The sequence below is a fragment of the Podarcis liolepis genome, assembly GCF_965112155.1.
Source record: "Podarcis liolepis genome assembly, chromosome: Z".
Lineage (NCBI taxonomy): Eukaryota > Metazoa > Chordata > Lepidosauria > Squamata > Lacertidae > Podarcis > Podarcis liolepis.
Window position 1 is genome coordinate 47,860,748 of NC_139570.1, and position 20,382 is coordinate 47,881,129.

Below are 20,382 nucleotides of genomic sequence, written 5' to 3' on the forward strand. Positions count from 1 at the left end.
AGAAACATAGAGACATAGGAAAACATAGAAATACAACGTACGGAAAGGTATAAAGTCCAGACAAAAAGCAGCAGAATATGCCAAGGCTTTGGCAGGCGCTGACCTGACTCAGGGTATTTTGTTGATATTGCAGTTTGACTCAGGATTGGGTAAAACCACCGGCTCACCTTTTTATTTGGTCCCAGCAGAGCACAGTTGCACACCTCTACTGTTTACACACATACACACAAGCAGAATTCAGAGCATAGGATGCTGCTTCATTCATGGTCAAGTTATGTGTTCTCTTATTCCTGGAGGATCTATGTCACTAGCAGCAGCTCTCCAGGGTGCAAGGCAGAAATGCTTCCAGATCCTTTCAACTGGAAGCATCTAGGATCCAACATTCTGCCTGAAAAGTGTGTGCTCTAAACAGCTGCCCCTCTGTAAACAGTCAGTCCATCCACAAGTTCTCCACGTGTTCATGTGCACAACTGCGCGCACACACGAAATACTGTTTGTTTGTGGATCAACCTGAAGGGAGCAGCTTAATCAAGGAAGCAGCAAGAAGGCACAGCAGCCTGACTCTGGACTGGGGATCCTGCAGCCCTCCAGATGTTGCTGGACTCCAACTCTCATCATCATTGGCCATTAGTCACTCTGGCTGATGGGAGCTGCCATTAACTCTTGCACCATTTGTTCCAGAATCGGCTCTACTATGAGGCAATGTATTTAGTTATTTAGACTTTTTGGTACTGCCTAATCAACTGTGTTCTTTGGGCAGTTCCAGAAGCAGCCACCTCAGGCATCAGGATTTGGGTGTCCAATGGTAGGGCCGGCCAAGCCAGATACTAAACTTGCTGTTGTGCCTTCTTTAAAATAGAGAGAAGTTGATCTCAGGTACTGGAATGGGCCCAGTGCTATCTGGATCACAACACGTGGAGAGGGTGTATTCTTTCCTCCTGCACCAGAGTACAAGCAACCCCCGCCCAGTCAAACACAATTCACAATTGCTGTTAAATCCAGAGAAAGAGAGAAGCTCCCATTGGGACCAACTGACTGAGGTTCACCAAAGAGCATGGCAGACCCTGTGCCCCATGATAATTAGTAAAAAGACCCATTTTAATTGTCTGTACTTCCACCACCCAAATGTCCCAAGCTGAAGCCCATTCAGTAGCTGGGGCAAGAAGAACCTTCACAGCACTCTTGTGGATGCTTCGTTTCACCATGGTGCATTTTGGCTACTTGCACCATATGATTGCAAAGGAAGCTTCAGTTAACCAGAACTCTAGAGGCATGGGGAGAATATCCTTATGTAGTCCTGTTCTAAGAAACAGAGATGGTAAGCATCAGGAGCCTGCCAGACACAACTCCTATCACCCCTAAGTATTGGCCATGCTGGTTGCAGCAGGTGGGAGTTGGGAAGACCAACGTCTGGAGAACTGCAAATGTTCTCCATGCCTACTTTAAAAATGTGTATGACCCATTCATGCAAGACGTGCCCGTAACTAACTCTGTCTTCAGGAACGCAGCCTGGATTTCAATGTCACCAGCACAGAACTCTTGGGTCTTCCTCCCTGCACCAGAGTCATATGCGCTACAACAGCCTTTCCCCCACCCAACACTCTACCACTTCCATCACCGTTGGCCATTGGGTCATGCTGGCCGGGGCTGATAGGAACTGGATTCCAAAATGTCCAGAAGACACAAGGTCGGGGGAGGCTGCAATAAAGAGGAATGCAAGCAGACCTCTCGGGCTGCATCATCTGGTATTCGGGGCAACAGTTAAGATACAAGGTTGGCTAGGAAAAGCTTGTTCTTTGCTGCCTTCAATAGTCCACCTGATTGAGCACATTAAAAACACAGCACATTGGGGCGGAGGGGAGGGGGAAAGCAACAAGTGCATGAAGTTCGCCCAATGAATCATGCACAGCGGTTTTAAAAGAAGCCCCCAACCATCCCAACTCAAAGTGGTGGGAGCTGCTTCTCAAAGTGGAATGAATACAACTGCCTCTTAGCTTGCCCTCTTTGTGGCAGTTACATGGATTGGGCTCAGAGTGGGAAAGTGAGTAAGCAGTAGGTCCCTGGGAAGGTGAAATGCCCATTGTGGGAATCTTGCCCATACTGTGCAACCCCCCCCCCCAAAAAAAACCTCCTAGAGCCACAGGACTCATTATGTAGGTGCTTTTTATTTTGGACCACCACCTAACTGCACTCAGGTGTCTGTGGTCAGTAGTGAGGATGGAGCAGAGTCATCAGGTGTCCTGAGTCTTAAACTATGAAGGGGTGCAGCTTGGGGAGCAAGGGCAGAGCAAGTGCCTGACTGGTGGGGTGGGAGGAGCAGAGTGAAGAGCAAAAGCTCTCAGGCACACAGGAAGTGGTTTCCTCTTCCTCTTTTTCTCTGGCAATCACTTGTAGCTGAGTAAGATTGTCTTCCATAAACACGGTTTTAACAATGAGTCCGTAAGTGACTATGGAGGCCAATTCTGGATCTACATGTCCTTCCACAGTGGGGACATTGGCTCCCGGGCAAGAGCTCATCACGGTGTGGATTTGCCAGGCGTGCCTTCCTCTTTGCACATTTCTCCCTTGCGTTCTGAATGTCTTCAAAGCCCATGACAACTTTGGTAAAGACTGTTGTCCACCTGGAGCACTCGCAGGCAAGTGTTTTCCAATTTTTAGTGTTTATACTACATTTTTTTAGATTTGCCTTGAGAAAGTCTTTAAACCTCTTTTGTTGACCACCAGCATTACGCTTTCCATTTTTATGTTCGGAATAGAGCAGTTGCTTTGAAAGACGATAATCAGGCATCCGCACAACATGACCAGTCCAACGAAGTTGACGTTGAAGAATCATTGCTTCAACACTGGTGATCTTTGCTTCTTCCAGTACATTGGTATTAGTTCGCCTGTCTTCCCAAGTGATGTGTAAAAATTTTTGGAGACACTGTTGATGGAATCTTTTGAGGAGTTAGAGATGGAGTTTATGTGGTCTATGTTTCACAAGCATACAGTAAGCTTGGTAGTACAATATCTTTGTAAACAAGCATTTTGGTTTCCCTGCAACTGTCATGGTCCTCAAACACTCTGCACTTCAATCGGGAGAAAGCCACACTCGCAGAGCTCAGGCGATGTTGGATTTTGGCATCAATGTTAGCCCTTGTGGGAAGATAACTGCCCAGGTAGGAGAAGTGATTGACATTTTCCAGCGTTACACCATTGAGTTGGATTTGTGGCGCTGCAGAGGGGTTGCTTTGTACTTGTTTGGTTTTTTGAATGTTGGGTGATAGGCCAAGCTTTTTGTAAGCTTCTGCGAAGACATTTAGAATGGTTCATAGGTCATCCTCTGAACGTGTGCACACTACGTTGTCATCAGCATACCAAAGCTCTATGACAGAAGTAAAGCTCTATGACAGAAGTTGTGGTAACCTTACTCTTTGCTCTTCTGCCCTCCTAGTCTTGATTTTTTTATTTCACCCATGTGAAGACCCTATAAAGGAGGCTAAAACCCTGAAATCGCAGGTCAAGCTCTGACACCAGGGGAGATCCAGAAGGCAGGCCTATGATTTGCTTCCCAATCGAAATCAATACATGTGAGTGTACACACACACACACACACACGGAGAGAGAGAGAGAGAGAGAGAGAGAGAGAGAGAGAGAGAGAGACAGAGACAGAGACAGAGACAGAGACAGAGACAGACAGAGACAGACAGAGAGATACAGAGGAATCTAGAGGCACGAAAGAGCCCTCAAAGCAACTGCAGCGAAATCTACCTCTCATGAGCACAAAGCAAAGAAGGGCAACATCATTACTGGAGCCCCCAAATATCTTCAGCTGGTGCAGTTACACTGCTTTTGAATCACCTAAACTTCTTCTGACATAGGTGCTCGCTAGTCCAGTAATTCAAGCACTGCCCCTCTATGCTTGATTGTTCCTATTTTGGAGGACCAGCAGACAAGGTTTAGTCTGCCTCAATAACCACCAGTGCTTCCTAGGCTGTTGCTATTCTTAAGGGGGAGCCAAACACATGCGGGCAAATTCAGGCGGCAAATTAAAATTTCATTCATGCCCTTGTGCAACAAATCTGCTGTCCGCTCCTAACCCCCGGCCCTAACTTTTGCAATAAAGAAACCGAAGGGGCAATGCACTGAAAAGAAGTGCAGCCCAAGACTATCGGGAAAAGTCACTCTCATTTTTGTGCAGTGCAGATTTTCTGTAAACAGATCAGAATGAGTGCTGAATGAACAGGTCACCTGGCTGGAAGTGACGCTGGTGTCTCAAGAGAAACTGCATTTCTGCCCTTGTGGAGAAACCATGCAGTTCAAAGCAAACTGTTCCAACTTCAACCTGCTAAACATTATTTTGGGGAAGAGGGTGCATCTTACAATATGTCAGTGCTAGTGAAAGCAGTCCTGCTGAAATTCATGGACATGACTAACTCAGGTTCATTAATTTCCATCGGACTACTCTGAGTAGAACCCACTTGGATACCACCCTGGGCTGATGGCAGTGGGAACACAAGAAGCTGCCTTATACAGAGTCGGACAATTGGTCCATCTAGCTCAGTATTGGTGACACTGACTGGCAGTGGCCCTCTGGGTTTTCGGACAGAAATCTCTCCCAGCTCTACCTGGCAATGGCCAGGGTTGCATGCCTTCTGCATGCCTTTGGTTGCAGCCCTCCCCTTTCTGATTTACGACTCCCAAGACAATTACCCTACTCTACCTAAAATATTTCTGGGCAAGGACTTTGGCATTAAAACTGGCAAATGGCTAGCTGAAGTCGCCAAAGCAGCCTGCAGCAAGAGAGCAAAGGGCCCCTGACTTCCTCTGAGTGGGGCCAGGGGTCCTGTGGCAACGCAGCTCCCATCAGCATAGCCGAGGGATGAAGGGAACCGTAGCTGGAAGACACCAGACAGGCCACAGGCTCCCCACCCCCTGCCTTGGAGGTTGCTGAAACAAAGCTGAGCAGACGCCTTATGCCTTGCAGGATAGCACTAGATCCAAGAACTCCCGGGTTGCTACAAACTCTGAGATTATTCTCCCATCCTTCTACATTTAGGTCATTTTAGACTGGAGGAACTTACTTCAAAATATGGTAAGCCAGCCCTGTTGAGGGGGTCCTTCGATCCCTTCCCCAGAGTCCTGCCTGGATGGCCATAGCTGTCGACCTTCCCTTTTTTTGTGGGAAATTCCCTTATTCCAGCGCCATTTCCCACTGCTATTCCAGATTGTTAGATATCTCGTAGACTGTCCCTGGGACAGGTGAGGCTGCTGATCCCTTATTTTCAAATCTGAAAGTTGACAGCTATGCTTGATGGCACCAATGCACACCCTTGTGCAAAGTACTAGGAGATCAGGAGCTGTCTTGTGTGAAGTCAAAGCATTGCTCCATCCAAGTCCAGTGTGGCCAGCAAACTCCTCCACGGTCTCAGGCAGAGATTCTCCCCAGCCCTGCCAGAGACTGAAGCAGCAACCTTTGTCTCTATATGCAACAGCACATGCTCTACAGCTGGGCTGTGGCCTCTCCCAAACAGGTGTGCAGTAACTCACAGCACATGTGCAAACATTGCACATAGCACATAGCAGAAGAATTGAAGCACTCATCAATCGTTTGGACTGACACTTCCGGTAGGCGCTAGTGAGATGAGGCCGGGCTTCCTTTTCCCCAGCAAGGGTCGTGCCATTCAGTTCTATGGCTAAGTAGAGAGACAGAATCACAGCATGAATGGGATCACCTGGCTCACACCCAAACAGGCCTTCATCTCAGGCGAGGCTCCACCCTGGTGATGCAAGGAATTAAATGGAACCTGTGGTGGCCCTGAGCCTTCTGGACTGCCTTGGGCAGCTGGCACCAGGCCCCCTTGTCCCCATGCATATAAAATGAACAACCCACAAGTGCCATGCACCTGCTCCTCTGGAACAGGGATGCATTCATGGGGTCTTATTTGCACATGCACCCTAGTGCCATCCTGACAGTACACTGTGCCATTGACAGTGGTGGGTTTCAGGAAGCCAAGCAACCAACATGCCCCCGTATCTTTGTTCGTGAAAATCACTTAAGAGCAATTTGAAGCGCAAGCGCACGCACGCACACACACACCTTTCTGAAAATGCAGGAGGTGGAAAGGCCACCTAGCAAAACTTAAGAAAGAGGTGGGATTCACACTGAGACACAACTGCTGAGCCATCAGATGAAGGAACTGACCAAAGGAGAATTGTTGCCTCTGACCCTTTTAAAGCTCCCCCACCCCTATAGGAGAAGCGGAATGAAGACGTCTGTGTTCATACATGAGACACAGAATGAGATGCTGCTGGCCAGACTACTGTACAAAAAAAAAGGGGGGGGGGAGAATGAAAAGCCAACCAGCTTGCACTGTGGGCAGAATTGTAAGCTTGCTGTTAACCCTTTCCTGTTTCTTTAAAAACAAAATGGAACTTGCAATAAATTGCAAAAAAATAATAATATGAAAACCCGCACATACAAATAAACATCCATTTGTGAAAGTAAAACCAAACCGAACACACCACCCATATCCCTGGAATAAGTTGAGTCACTGTGCCCTTCCTGCCCACTCCGCAAACTAGGGACAGTGCAGTCGAGAGAGACAATCTCTCCTCATAAAAAGTTATAATCACAACCATGGCAAGTGAGAAGGATCAAAGGTGGACCCCAGAGAAACAAAGCACAATGGCACCACCCAGAGGCGTAGTGAAGCAGTGCAGCCCTTGTGGGTCCTATGGGGAAACACAGAAAAGAGGCAAAGGGAGATCAGGGCCTTGTCCGCACTACAGATTTAAAACAGTACCGTTCCACTTTTAACTGTCATGGGTTCCCCTCCCAAGAATCCTGGGAGCTGTAGTTTGCTAAGGGTCCCAAAATTTGTTAGGAGGCCCACCCCCTCACAGAGCTATAATTCCCGGAGTTCTCTGTGAAGAGAGACTTCAGCTCTGGCAAGGGAACAGGCGGCCTTTTGACAACTCTCAGCACCTTAAACAAACTTTAGTTCCTATAATTCTTTGTGGGGGGTGGGAGGGGGGTGGGAGCCGTGGCTGTTCAAAATGGTGTGGTATTGTTTTAAATGTAGAGCGGTGGATGGGGCCTGGGGAACCGGAGAGCAGAGCCTTTGAAACTGACACACTGACCTAGCATGCTCAACCCAGAGGAACAGGAAACAGCACGGCCACTGTTCCAACCAAGTAGAAAATAAAGCCATAGTGCTTCTATGCTTTGGTATGCATCAACCTGCCCCCCGCCCCCAGCTGTCCCCCTGCAAACCATATGGCAAGCTTCCCTCACGATGGGAGTTATAGTCCAAAACTCCTGGAGGGCACCAGGTTGGGGGAGGCTGCCATTGGCCATCGTCTTCTACAAAAACAGGTCAAATCATAAACGAAACCAAAAAAACAACTCGCTGTGCCTCCCCCCTCCCCCCGCCGCCATTTTGTTAAATCTCTAACCATCACTGGCTTTTCCTTTCCTATGCAAACTCCAGTCCCACCACCCTACCCTAGACAGAGGGGCAGAAGATCAGGGGCTGTTTCACAGCTTCATTTGTCCTGACTGGATTCTCTTGAAGATGTCCTCGTTCAACGGGAGGTAGCGGCACTGCCGGGGCTCCAGGAAATAAAGCTTGTCCTTCACCACATTGGGATCATATCCCTCTTTACGCAGGTCCATTTTCTGGAACTTGAAGGTACCTGAGAGCAGAGAAGATGAAGGGAGGCAGGAAGAAAAAGAAGAAAAAGAAAAAGCGGTTAAGGGATGTTGTCCTTGTGTTTTCTCCTCAGTTCTTCACTGTAAAGGGAAAGCGGAAAGTACGGTAATGAAATGTATGCCTAGGGGCACAGGAAGGAAACTGCCTTTTACTGAACCCGCTCAGCATTGTCCACACTGATTCATAGTGGCTTTCTGGGGCTTTTGGCAGGGATGCAAATGTTCTGCCACTGAGCCAGGAGCAGTACACTTGCTGCCATGCTATATGTTCACCAATTACAGAGCATTTTGGTGGTCCCAAGTCGCAAGGTGGTTAGATTGGTCTCAGCTAGGGCCAGGGCCTTTTCGGTACTGGCCCCAACTTGGTGGAACGCTCTGTCACAAGAGACTAGGGCCCTGCGGGACTTGACATCTTTCCGCAGGGCCTGCAAGACAGAGCTGTTCCGTCTGGCCTTTGGTTTGGACTCGGTCTGACCCTTATGTTTCCTTCCCCTTACGGTTTTGATCCATGGGGTACTTTTAAAATGAGGCTGCATTTTAAAATGCATTTTAACCTGTATTTTAAATTGGTCCCCCCCCATTATGTTTTTATTGTAATTTTACTGGTGTTAGCTGCCCTATGCCCGACTCTGGCCAGGGAGGGCGGGGTATAAATTAATTATTATTATTATTATTATCTGACATCAGGACCAGCCCTACTGAGACAGCTACCTCTAGCAGCAGGTGATGGGTGTAGGTGTGTGGAGAGCAGGTGTGAAGTTTTGGAGGACATTCTGTGCCCCTCCAGACTGGTGCTTTTGGGGGGCGTTGTGTGTTATTCTGCAGCATGTCACTGATGCAGTACAGTGGTACCTCGGGTTATAGATGATTCAGGTTACAGACTCTACTAACCCAGAAATAGTACCTCGGGTTAAAAACTTTGCTTCAGGATGAGAACAGAAATCATGCGGCGACAGCGGGAGGCCCCATTAGCTAAAGTGGTACCTCAGACTTCCGGGTTAGCGCGAACGGCTAATGGCGGATTCCCTCCGAGCTCCGGAGGGAATCGGCTTCGCAGGATCAGGGTCTTACCGCTGCGGCGACGCGGGGACCCCTAAAAATCACGGGCAGAGGAGCCTGTGAACCTGGAGACTCGGTGGGCACCATTTGCGCCCCCGACCTGCGAAAGAGCCTTTTTAAAGGCTCCGGAACGGGGGACGGGTTGAGCGGCGCGGTGCTGTGAGTTGACTGCTTCTCCTGCGGAGTGAAGCCGCGCTGCCATGGCCGGAGAGCGCTGACTTTTTCCTGTGAATTGGACTCTAAAACTACAACCCGTGAGTAGAATGGAACTGGATTCGGAAAAAAATTACTTTGAATTAGGCACGATCGGGGAAGACATAAGCAGGAAGTCCGTCTCCCCGTCCTGTAAACAATCTGAAGCAAGGACCTACTAACTAAGGTCGAGAGAATTTTTTTCTCATTTATTGGGTTAAAGTTATTAATTTCACGACTTGGCATGATAAGAACTTTACCGGAGGATAAGAGCTAATTTTGGGAGCTGAAGTTTCGCCTCCCCCCGGACCCGGGAGTGATCTGCGAGAAAGCCTGGTGAAAAGGTATTGAAGATTTTGACAGCTGTCAAATTAGCTGTCAAGACGAGAAAAGAGAACTTTGTTTCTGCTGTTTCTGCTGGCTGTATTTGCTACAATTTGATTATATCTTGTGGAAAATAAGGAGAACTGATACAAATTAATTTGACTTTTGGATTTGAACTGGAAGGAATACTAAGTAACCAAAAATCCCTCTAGAGGGGTTTTTGGGACATTACAAGGATGGCTGAAGGAGGAAGAATTCAAGCTGAACTGGATAAAATTTTTGTTCTCTTGGGAAAGATACAAGGCCAAATCGATGTTTTGGCTACAAAGGCTGAAATTCTGGACTTAACAGTAAACAAACTTATTGAATTCGATAAGGATCTGACACAGGAAGCCTACGCAGCTGGTAAAGAAGAGAAACCGGAGAGCTTGGAGAATGTGGAGAAAGAGATACACACTGACTCCGAGGATAAGGAAGGAGGAGTTGTAATGCTACAGAAGACAGGAGGGCCAGAGGCCTGACAAGATGGCTATAAAGGGAAATAAGAACTTGATGGTGAAAACTTGGTTTAATCTGGAGACTGAAAGATGGAGGGATCTCCTTATGAAGAGATGTGAAGACTCAAGGATTATAAATTTGATTAAAGTGGAAGTCGGAGCTTTGGGGACATTTGGACTTGAAAGAAGTAAGAAACAAGATTTTGGCTCCACTCCTAAGTATGGAGCTCTGGCTGGAAGAAACATGGACCCCATTGGGCTTGAACTTCTCCGAGAGCTGGTGTTTAACATCAAAGACTACAAAAAAAAAACGGCAGAGAGGAATTGAGAGAGACTTAAGGGCCTCGGACGTGAGATCTCCAGGCTGATAGTAAATTGATTGTTATGTGTTGGGGATTGAAACCGGGAAAAGGGGGGATGGAGTTTGGGAATCCAAAGGCTATACAATTATAACTTGTTTTTGTTTTTACTTTGTCTTGTTTTTTGTATGAAAAGTGGGGAAATCGTGGAAAGGAAATTAGGTCGACTTTAGAATAAGGTGTTAAGAATAAGAAAGAAAGATATAATTAATAATTAAGACATATGTATTGATGTATAAATATTGTTGTTTATAAGGTAAGATTGGTAAGAACTTGTTGAGCCGACATTGAACTAGAATACAAGAGGGGGAGGTGTGGGGAAGTCAGGGAAATAAGTTATAGAAAATAAGGATTGTGATGAAAATTGGTGTGTGTTTTGTAGTGTCTGTTTTTTTCTTCTTCTTCCATGTCTGTCTTTTTGTCTTTATGTGTATTTTAAAATTTTCAATAAATATCTTTTTTTAAAAAAATAATAAAGTGGTACCTCAGGTTAAGAACAGTTTCAGGTTAAGAACAGACCTCCAGAACGAATTAAATTCTTAACCCGAGGTACCACTATACTAGTGTATTATTAGTGGTGGATTTATACCAGACTGTCCACATATCCTTTCGCTTTATTAGTTGTTCTGTGATGCAATAGAGAAAAACTGATTTTGAGGATGGATAAGATATTGTTAGAATGGGAAGCCAAAGATGAAAGGGTTAAATCTGCCATGATCCATTGGGCTGAGGATATGGGGCATAGTATAGAATCAGAACCATAGGGAAAGTTGTGGAAATCTGGGCTGAAAACCACAGCGTGTTACACTTTGAGGGAAAAGTTTATGAAAATGATACAAAGGTGGTATCTGATACCAAGTAAGTTGGCAAAGATGTATAAATTTGCACCAAACATCTGTTGTAAATGTAAAGAAGCAGAATGTTCATTTTATCACATGTGGTGGATGGGTAAAATGGCTAAAGACTTTTGGGAGATGATCTATAATGAGATAAAAAAAGATATTTAAGGTAACTCTCCCCAAAAGACCAGAAGCCTTTTTATTAGGGATAATGGGAATAGGTGTCCCCCAAAAAACAGGTAAATCTATTTCTTTATGCAACAACAGCCACGTAAATATTATATACACAAAAATGCCATGAAGAAGCAGTATCTTACTAAAGAAAAATGGCAGTTGAAATGGACAGAATATGTAGAATTGGCTAGTTTGACTTGTAAAATTAGACATAAAAAAGAGACTGACTTTAATGAGCATTGGAACATGTTTATAGATTATTTTAAAACACAGTGTAAACAAGACGCAAATAGGATTTGACTGAGAACAGCAGTGGAAAGGATGCTGGAGGTTTTCTTTGCAGAAGCAAAGGCATGGAAAAACTATATAATATCCAGCACATGGAGGAAGCCATGGGTTGGGGAAGGGGTCTTGTGGTCGGATCCTTCTTACAGGTTTCCCAGAGGCATTTGGGTGGCCACTGTGAGAACAGGATGCTGGACTTATTTGTTAGAAATTGTATTAAATAAATGCATTTGTGCTGAACTACATTCCAGAAAAGTATTAACAGCTCACATGTGGAGCAGACAAGAGTCTCCTTTTCTGTAGGTGCAATTTGTTTACAGACTGATTTTACACTGATGTGGCTTCTGAAAAACATTCCAAGAAAAACTCCATGTTTCACAATCAGATTAAAGCGTCTTATGTATCTCTGTCAAGGAGACTCACTTGTCTTGTGCACTTCCGAAAGCAGACGCAGGAAAACAGGTCGGGCATAAGCAGGCAGCGCCTTCTTCATTTCCTCTGCAAAGCTCTCCAAGTCACAGGAATGGTCTGGATCCACAACTGCTGCCATCCCAGCCTTCCCTTCAGTTCCTAGAACACAAAAAACACACTCTGAGGTTTCTAGAGCTGCTCTCATAGAGATAATAGTAATAGTAATAATAATAATAATAAATTATTTATACCCCGCCCATCTGGCTGGGCTTCTCCAGCCACTCTGGGCAGTTTCTAACAAAATATTAAAATACAGTAACGCATCAGACATTAAAAGATTGCTCTATAGGCCGAGGGAGCCGGTGTTTGTCAGCAGACAGCTTCCGGGTCATGTGGCCAGCATGACTAAGCCACTTCTAGCGAACCAAACCAGCGCACGGAAACGCCGTTTACCTTCTCGCCGGAGTGATACCTATTTATCTACTTGCACTTTGACGTGCTTTCAAACTGCTAGGTGGGCAGGAGCAGGGACCGAACAACAGGATCAGGGTTAGAACCGCCAACCTTCCAATATTGGGCACTAAATAGCAGCAACTCCTTCAAAATGGTTCTTTCCACAACTGTTTGAAGATGACTCTGAACAACTACCTGCACCATCTAATTAAAGCACTATCACACCAGTTTAAACAATCATGGCTTCTCCCAAAGAATCCTAGAAGCTATGGTTTGTTAAGAGACCCTTATTCCCCTTCACATTCCTACAGTTCCCAGAGCACCCTGGGAAGAGGGATCAATGGTAACAGCACTCTAGAAATTCCCCACAGAGGGGAATAGGGGTTGCCTTACAACATTCAGGAGTTCCCAGGATGCTTTTTTGCAGCTATGGAGTTGGGGTGGTGACTAGTCAGGGCTTTTGCCCCGGGTGAAGCTTCCAGGGGGGGACCATTGGACCTCCCAGCCTCTCTCTCTCTGTGTGTGTGTGTGTGTGTGTGTGTGCGCGCACACACACACACACACACACACACACACAATGCACATTTGGGGATGCCAAGCTGGGTCTTTGACCTAGGTGAAATAAAGTTTCACCCCAGCTTTGGGGAAAGCCAAAACTCTTTAAAGTGGTATGATACTGCTGTAAATGTATGGTGTGGATGTGTCCATAGTGACTATCAGGACCTTTTTAGGCCAGGGACCATAAGGGCTGAACTACAACTCCACCAGCGAAAAGGCTCCATCTCTCATAGCTGCCCATTGTGTCGCAAATGTTGATGGGATGTAGAGCAGAAGACTCAGAAGCCGATCTATAAGCCAGAGCAAATGGAGAAGAGGTGATCCCTGAGGTAGTCTGCTCATAGGCTAGGAAGGGCTTTAAAGGTTTGCACCAGCACTTCCAAATAAATTTAAAAGTAGGGACCACAGAACTCTACTTGAGCAAGGACCGCACCGCCATTCCCCCTTTTCCTAAGCTGTGTTGTTCCATCATGCCAAAATATCACAGCATGAAATCTTCTAGCTGACAAGTGACTGCAGGAGTTTGATACATCCACAAATTATTTTACCACTTGCCAGGGTAAAGACATTCCCATGAAATTCATGAGGTTGAAGGCATTCCCTGAAGTATATTGGGCCCAGAATATTTGGCAGAGGGATGGAACTCTTCTGGTTCTCCAGATGTTGTTAGACTACAAATCCCATCATCCTTGACTATTGGCCATGCTGGTCAGAGATGATGAGAGCCCAACAGCATCTGGGAAGGTTGCGTGTTTCTTGTCCCTGGGTTAGAGCTGTAAAGATAAACAAAACACCACATTGAATAACTGGGCCTGGAAACAAACAGGACTGTGATCCTCACAGCTCCAAGACCAGTGTGTGGAGTTTTTACTCGGTGCTATTTTAAACAGTTCGGAGCCAGAAACTCTTGCTGATCTACCTCAAACAGTCCTGTGAACTACCAGTAATCAACTTTCCGCCCTGCAGGAAAAGAGAAGGGCAACATTGGAGGAGAACCCAGAAACGCTTGCCACCCATTACCTGGAACTTCCACCCCGTAAACCACGACATCTGTCATGTTTAGGATGCGACTGAGCATCCCCTCCACTTCCGTCGTGGAGACGTTCTCGCCCTTCCAGCGGAAAGTGTCTCCTGTGCGGTCTCGGAAGAACATGTAGCCCAACTCGTCCATGATCAGAACATCACCTAAAGGGAGCCATTGCGGGGTGGGGTTTGGGAGAGAGAGAAAGAACTCACAGTAAGATGAAAGTGTGGTCCTTCGCCACCTACGCCTTTATCACTACAGCACCCAAGTGTTATTATTTGGTTGTTGTTAAGTCGCTTTGCAACTAGCGAAGAAGAAGAAGAAGAAGAAGAAGAAGAAGAAGAAGAAGAAGAAGAAGAAGAAGAAGAAATAATAATTGTTTATATCCTGGCTTTTCCCCAGCCCAGGACTCAAGGCACGCTTACACAGATAAAATAGATCAAGCTAAAAACATAGAAAAGAGAATAGTTAAAATGTAACTAGACCCTAATGGGAATAAAATTGTATAAAAAGATGCCTTAAAAACACAGACAATAGCAATAAAAACGACATAGCACCAGCCGTTTCCTCAAAAGCTGTCAGTTCCCAAAGGTCTGTTGGAATAGGAAGGTCTTCACTTGCCGGCAGAAGCACAGCAAGGAGGGAGCCAGTCTGGCTTCTCTAGGGAGGGAGTTCCAGAGTCTGGGAGCAGCCACCACTGAGAAGGCCTCTCCCTCGTCCCCACCAGGCATGCCTGTGAGGGTGGAAGGACCGAGAGAAGGGCCTCTCTTGAAGATCTCAGAAACCAGGCAGGTTCGTATGAGTGAATACAGTCTTTCAGATAGCCTGGACCTAAGCCGTGTAAGGCTTTATAGGTCATAACCAGCACTTTGAATGGTGCCCAGAAACAGACCAATAGCCAATGGAACTGTTGGAACAAGGAAGTTACTTCCAGGTAATTTTTAAAAACACTCTTTCTATTTCCAATATTCAGAGGTGAGTGCTGTTGCTTATAAAACCTTAAAGACACCATCCATAAGGTATCAACAGGCTCTTGAGAACATTGAGGTGTGCAGAATAAGAAAATTGGGGGGGGGGCAATGAACGGATGACCCTTCTATCCCAAAAAACAGTACATTGAGGACTGAGTGTGTCTCATGGTACATTGGTGGTGGAAACAAACAAAACCAGGACAGAGGGAGAATGGATTGGAGTAGGAGCTCTTCACACTGCAATGTTTTGTTGCAAGGCCCCTCACAAAATCCAAAAGAGCATTCTGATCTTCCATTCTTGTCCATAGAAGGCAAAAAGAAGAGTTGGCCCATGATGGCCAAACTGGGGCACTCATCCCCAACTTGGTGCTCACCAGATACCGTATGTTTCCGTGTATAAGACGCCCCCATATATGACAACCCCTATTTTTTTTAACCCAAATTAAGAAACCAGTATTTTAAACATCAAACAGAACAACTTTGAGCTTTTTGTGGGGAGATTGCCCAAAGTTGTACATGGAAAAATACAGTATTTATTGGGCTACAATTCCTGCTGTTCCTGACCATCCGGCCAGGTTGATGGGGGCTACTGGGAGCTGCAGGTTTTTAAAAAAATTAATCCTGCTTTCGGTTATTTCCTCCTATTTGACAATTGTTCTATACTTCTTTAATAATTTTTAAAAGAAATAATTTTTAAAAGAAATAAAATGTATGGAAAGCACCAAGTTGGGAAGGCTTAATGGAGTCCCCAATGGCCAACTGAACAGGAAAGTCGATGCATTAAAATGGCAATTTGGTGAAGACAAAGTCCCAATATCCTGATTCAGTATAAGGCAGCTTCCAATGCTATTAGGGGAAATTGAAATTGAAATAATTTAAATACTTTATTGTCACTTATACAACTTGTATACAGTGAGATCACATGAGCACCCCCCACTCAGCTCTCTTAGTCTTAATTACCCTCGTTTACTGACGCACACCCACATTTAGCAGCCTAACAGCCCACGGATAGAAGCTGTTCTTTACCCTGTTGGTGCTTCTATATCTTCTGCCTGAGGGCAGGAGATCAAGAAAGTGCTGGCCAGGGTGTGAATCATCCCTGAGAATTTCCCTCACTCTCCTGAGGCAACGTTCTTCCGCTGTTTCATCCAGCGGATTCACAGGACAGCCCATAATATCTTGTGCTGTATTCCCCACCCTCTGTAGGCACTTCCTATCAGATGATGTCAAACCAGCATACCACACCGTGATGCAGTATGAAAGGACACTTTCTATTGTTGACAGGTAGAAGGAGATCATCAAATGTTGATTGACATCATTCTTTCGCAATACTCTGAGGAGATGGAGCCTCTGTTGGGCTTTCTTAACCACCTGGGTTGTATTGATTTTCCAAGTAAGGTCTTCCCTTAGATAAACTCCTAGGAATTTAAAGGAAGAGACTCTCTCCACACAGCCCTCCCCAATATACGGCAGGGCTAGTTCTCCTCTCTTCCTCCCAAAGTCCAACACCATCTCCTTTGTCTTGCTGATATTAAGGTGCAAGTTGTTCCCTAAGCACCATGTAGAAAAGAATGTGGCTTGGTGGCAGATCATCTGCTTTGCATGCAGAAAGTCCCAGATTCAATCCTTGGCACCTCCAGGCAGGGCTGTAAGAGACCCCTGCCTGAATCCCTGGGAAGTCACTGCCAGTAAGTGCAGGCAGATTGGTTGGTATTGGGCAGGCAAATGGTCTTGCTACCTGGAAGAAGGCAGCTTTGCACAGAGGCAGCAGGATATATATAGGAGAAGGAGGGCCTCACCTGTGAGATAGGCACAGTCGCCTTTGGTGAAGACATCACGGGCAACCTTCTTATTGTTGGCCTCATTGTTCAAGTAGCCATCAAAGCGCTGCAAAGGATCGCTCTGGACAATGCGCCCAACCAGCTGGCCTGGCTCTCCTGTGGGCAGAGAAGGACACCTTACATGGCCACCATATAATAGCAATGCAAGAGGAGGCAGAAGAGGCATTTGGCAGAGCAGCAATGTCATGGGAAAGGGCGCATGTGTTCCCTGAGTTAAAAGGAGAATTGCTCTCCACCTGGATGTACAGACCAGGAGCCTCCTGAAACTTGGCCTTCGTTTGCTCCAGTATCTTCCAGCTGCACTCCAAAGCATTGGACCGAGATGACAGGGACAAATGATTAAGCTGCAAGTGTAGGCAAAATAAACTCTCATATCCAACATTTATACCCCACATTTCTTCCATTCTGGATCCCATGGATCCCAGGCAGTCATCCATCCATGCACTGACCAGATCCCGGCTGGTAGTGAGCTCATGAAAAAATAGATTTTCCTTACATTTATAATAAGGACAACTAGGAGCGTCTCCACCTCCATCGTTCTACCTGGACACTGAGGTCCAGCACCGAGGGCCTTCTGGCGGTTCCCTCACTGCGAGAAGCCAAGTTACAGGGAACCAGGCAGAGGGCCTTCTTAGTAGTGTCACCCGCCCTGTGGAACGCCCTCCCACCAGATGTCAAAGAGAACAACAACTACCAGACTTTTAGAAGACATCTGAAGGCAGCCCTGTTTAGGGAAGCTTTTAATGTTTGATGTATCACAGTATTTTAATATTCTTTTGGAAGCCGCCCAGAGTGGCTGGGGAAACCCAGCCAGATGGGCGGGGTATAAATAATAAATTATTATTATTATAACTAAGTGTCTTGTTTCATCTTACAGATTAACAGAAGTTTTCATGCATGAAGGATTAACATCACTTGGCAAAACTCTCTGAGCACAATATCCCCATCTCATATTTTCCCTGCACAACTTCTGTCTTAACACAGCCCAGAAAATCCCGCTTTTAATTTTTAACTTGATGAACTGCAATTTCCCCAGGTACAGGTTTCTTATGGCCCTACACTGATGACCCATTGCACTGCTGTTCAGTGGATTTTGGGGGTGGCTATGACTTATGCCAGGGGTCAGCAAACTTACCACGCCTCGGGCTGGTGTCTCCAGTGCCAATTGCATGACGGGCCAGAAGGCAGGGGAGCGCATGCCCATACGCGTGCACACACGCTATTTCCGGCGCACTTCCAGGTTGGAGGAGCACCGGAAATAGCTTGTGCGCATGTGCACGGGCCTCCTCCAACCCAGATGTGCACCGGAAATAACGCTTGTGCATGCGCACCAGCTATTTCCGCTGCTCCTCCGACCTGGAAGTGGGCACCTGTGCAGTGCAGTGCTGGTCAGAGCAGGCGGTGGCAGTGGGAGGTGGGGGTCGCCGCAGGCCAGATGCACGAGTCCCTCGGGCCTTATCTGGCCCGCAGACCTTAGTTTGGGGACCCCTGACTTATGCAGATTACTCTAGCCATTTCCTTCTCTATGGTCTGCGTCCTCTCTCTAGGAATCAACTCTTATCAAAGTTTAACCTCTCCCTTTACAAGTTAGTATAGTGCTGCTTTAATATCCATTTATTTTCTCTCCCCCCCCTAAATTGCATTAGGGAGGCAATCATAACTGGAAATGCAGCAAAAATAAAAGACCATAGCATAGCTCAGTGAGTAAAGCATGAGACTCTTAATCTCAGGGTTAAGATTGGGCAAAAAGATTCCTGCTTTGCAGGGGGTTGGACTAGATGACCCTTGTTCTCCCTTCCAACTCTACAATTCTATGATTCTATGAAAGGGGAAGAGGCTGTATTTGATCCTTTCCCTCATACTTTGGTCCAAATTAAAATGATTCCATCACCATATTGGGAGCTGGGAAGAGAGGGACAACCTATCTGGCTACAGAACATTATTTCGATTAGAGCCATGAAGATCTGTACTGGGCATGTGTGCTTATACACAAACACAAACACACAGTCATCAGAAGTGCTGGAAACATCTTTCTTTAAAAGGATTTCCAAGCTTTGAATTAGATCAGTTGATGAGTAGATGACTCAACTAACAGCAAAATCCTCTGTATGTTCACTCAGAATTAAGACATAAAATCATGACGGATTAAAACAGCCTTAAAGCTGTTAAAGTTTCAGCTGCTTCAGGATAAAAGTACTTTGATGATAATCACTCATTGTTCCCCAGAAAGAATCTAGTGGCTAGATTGCAGGATCCTCATTTATAAAGTTTATCAGTGCCTGGCTAACCACAAGGCACTCAAGAGCTAATGTGGCAGGGGAAAAACAGGTTTCCCTCTTCCTGTGCGATGCTAGAGTGCCCTCTAGTGTAAAGGTGGACAAAGGTAAAGGTAAAGGGACCCCTGACCATTAGGTCCAGTCGTGGCCGACTCTGGGGTTGCGGCGCTCATCTTGCTTTATTGGCCAAGGGAGCCGACGTACAGCTTCCAGGTCATGTGGCCAGCATGACTAAGCCGCTTCTGGCAAACCAGAGCAGCGCACTGAAACGCCGTTTACCTTCCCGCTGGAGCGGTACCTATTTATCTACTTGCACTTTGACGTGCTTTCGAACTGCTAGGTTAGCAGGAGCAGGGACCGAACAACGGGAGCTCACCCCGTCGCGGGGATTCAAACCACCAACCTTCTGATCGGCAAGTCCTAGGCTCTGTGGTTTAACCCACAGCGACAAACTTCAGACTAAATTGTATGTCTATATACAGTGGTACCTCTGGTTGAGAACGGGATCCGTTCCAGAGGCCTGTTTGTAACATAAAAAGAGCGCAACCAGAAGCGCTGTATCTGCGCAGGTGCGCGGCACGATTTAGCGCTTCTGCGCATGCACGAGTGGCGAAACCCGGAAGTAACCCTTTCCGGTACTTCCGGGTCGCTGCAGGATGTAACATGAAGCAAACGTAACATGAAGTATGACTGTACCGTATTTTCCTGTGTATAACACGCCTCTGTGTATAAGATGCCCCCTATTTTGGGGGACACAAATTTAAGAAAACGGGGGAGATCACCCCCACCCATCGTTGTCACCCCCACACTATCCGTGTATAAGATGAGCCCCATTTTTAAACTTTATTTTACAGTATTTTACAGTCTGTCATATATACCGAAAAGTATAAGACAGTAACATTTATGAAGCTGGCTGCTTTTCAGAAGGCCATTGCTAGGATTAGTGGATATACAGTCATATCTCATGTTACGTTTGCTTCAGGTTGAGCGTTTTCAGGTTGCATCCTGCGGCAACCCGGAAGTACCGGAAAGGGTTACTTCCGGGTTTCGTTGCTCGCGCCGTCACGCGCATGCACAGAAGCGGCAAATCGCGGCACACACAGATGGCAGATGCGGGTTGCGTTCTGCTCATGTTGAGAACGGGCCTCCGGAACGGATCCCATTCACAACCAGAGGTACCACTGTAACACTAAACTGTGGTTAATCTCAAATAGAAACAGAAGCTTCCAGTCTTCTCTTTGTGGCCATGCTGTCACTCATATTGCAACGCTAAACTTAGGCTTAGCTTAATTGTGTGTGAACCAGGCCCCTGAATCCCAGGAATTTTAAGTGAAGTGTCATTCAAGGTTCTCTCTCTCTTAGGGGAGAGCTTGAGTTGGCTCCATGGTCATCAGCCCAGAAAGAGGACAATGGACAGAGGAGGACA

General features: G+C 46.3%; 1 protein-coding gene across 2 annotated transcripts in view; it reads right to left on the reverse strand.

The window, feature by feature from the left end:
* Positions 1-4,697: 4,697 nt before the first annotated feature.
* The window catches only part of SLC27A4 (solute carrier family 27 member 4), a 49,300-nt gene continuing 33,615 nt past the window's right edge, over positions 4,698-20,382 (reverse strand). For both annotated transcript variants that reach the window (XM_083485862.1, XM_083485863.1), the window contains exons 11-14: positions 16,639-16,776; positions 13,865-14,029; positions 11,846-11,992; positions 4,698-7,677 (exon numbers count right to left, since the gene is read on the reverse strand). In XM_083485862.1, the coding sequence (XP_083341988.1) occupies positions 7,520-7,677; positions 11,846-11,992; positions 13,865-14,029; positions 16,639-16,776 (608 nt within the window). In that variant the 3' untranslated portion in view covers positions 4,698-7,519. The remainder of the gene's footprint in view (positions 7,678-11,845; positions 11,993-13,864; positions 14,030-16,638; positions 16,777-20,382) is intronic.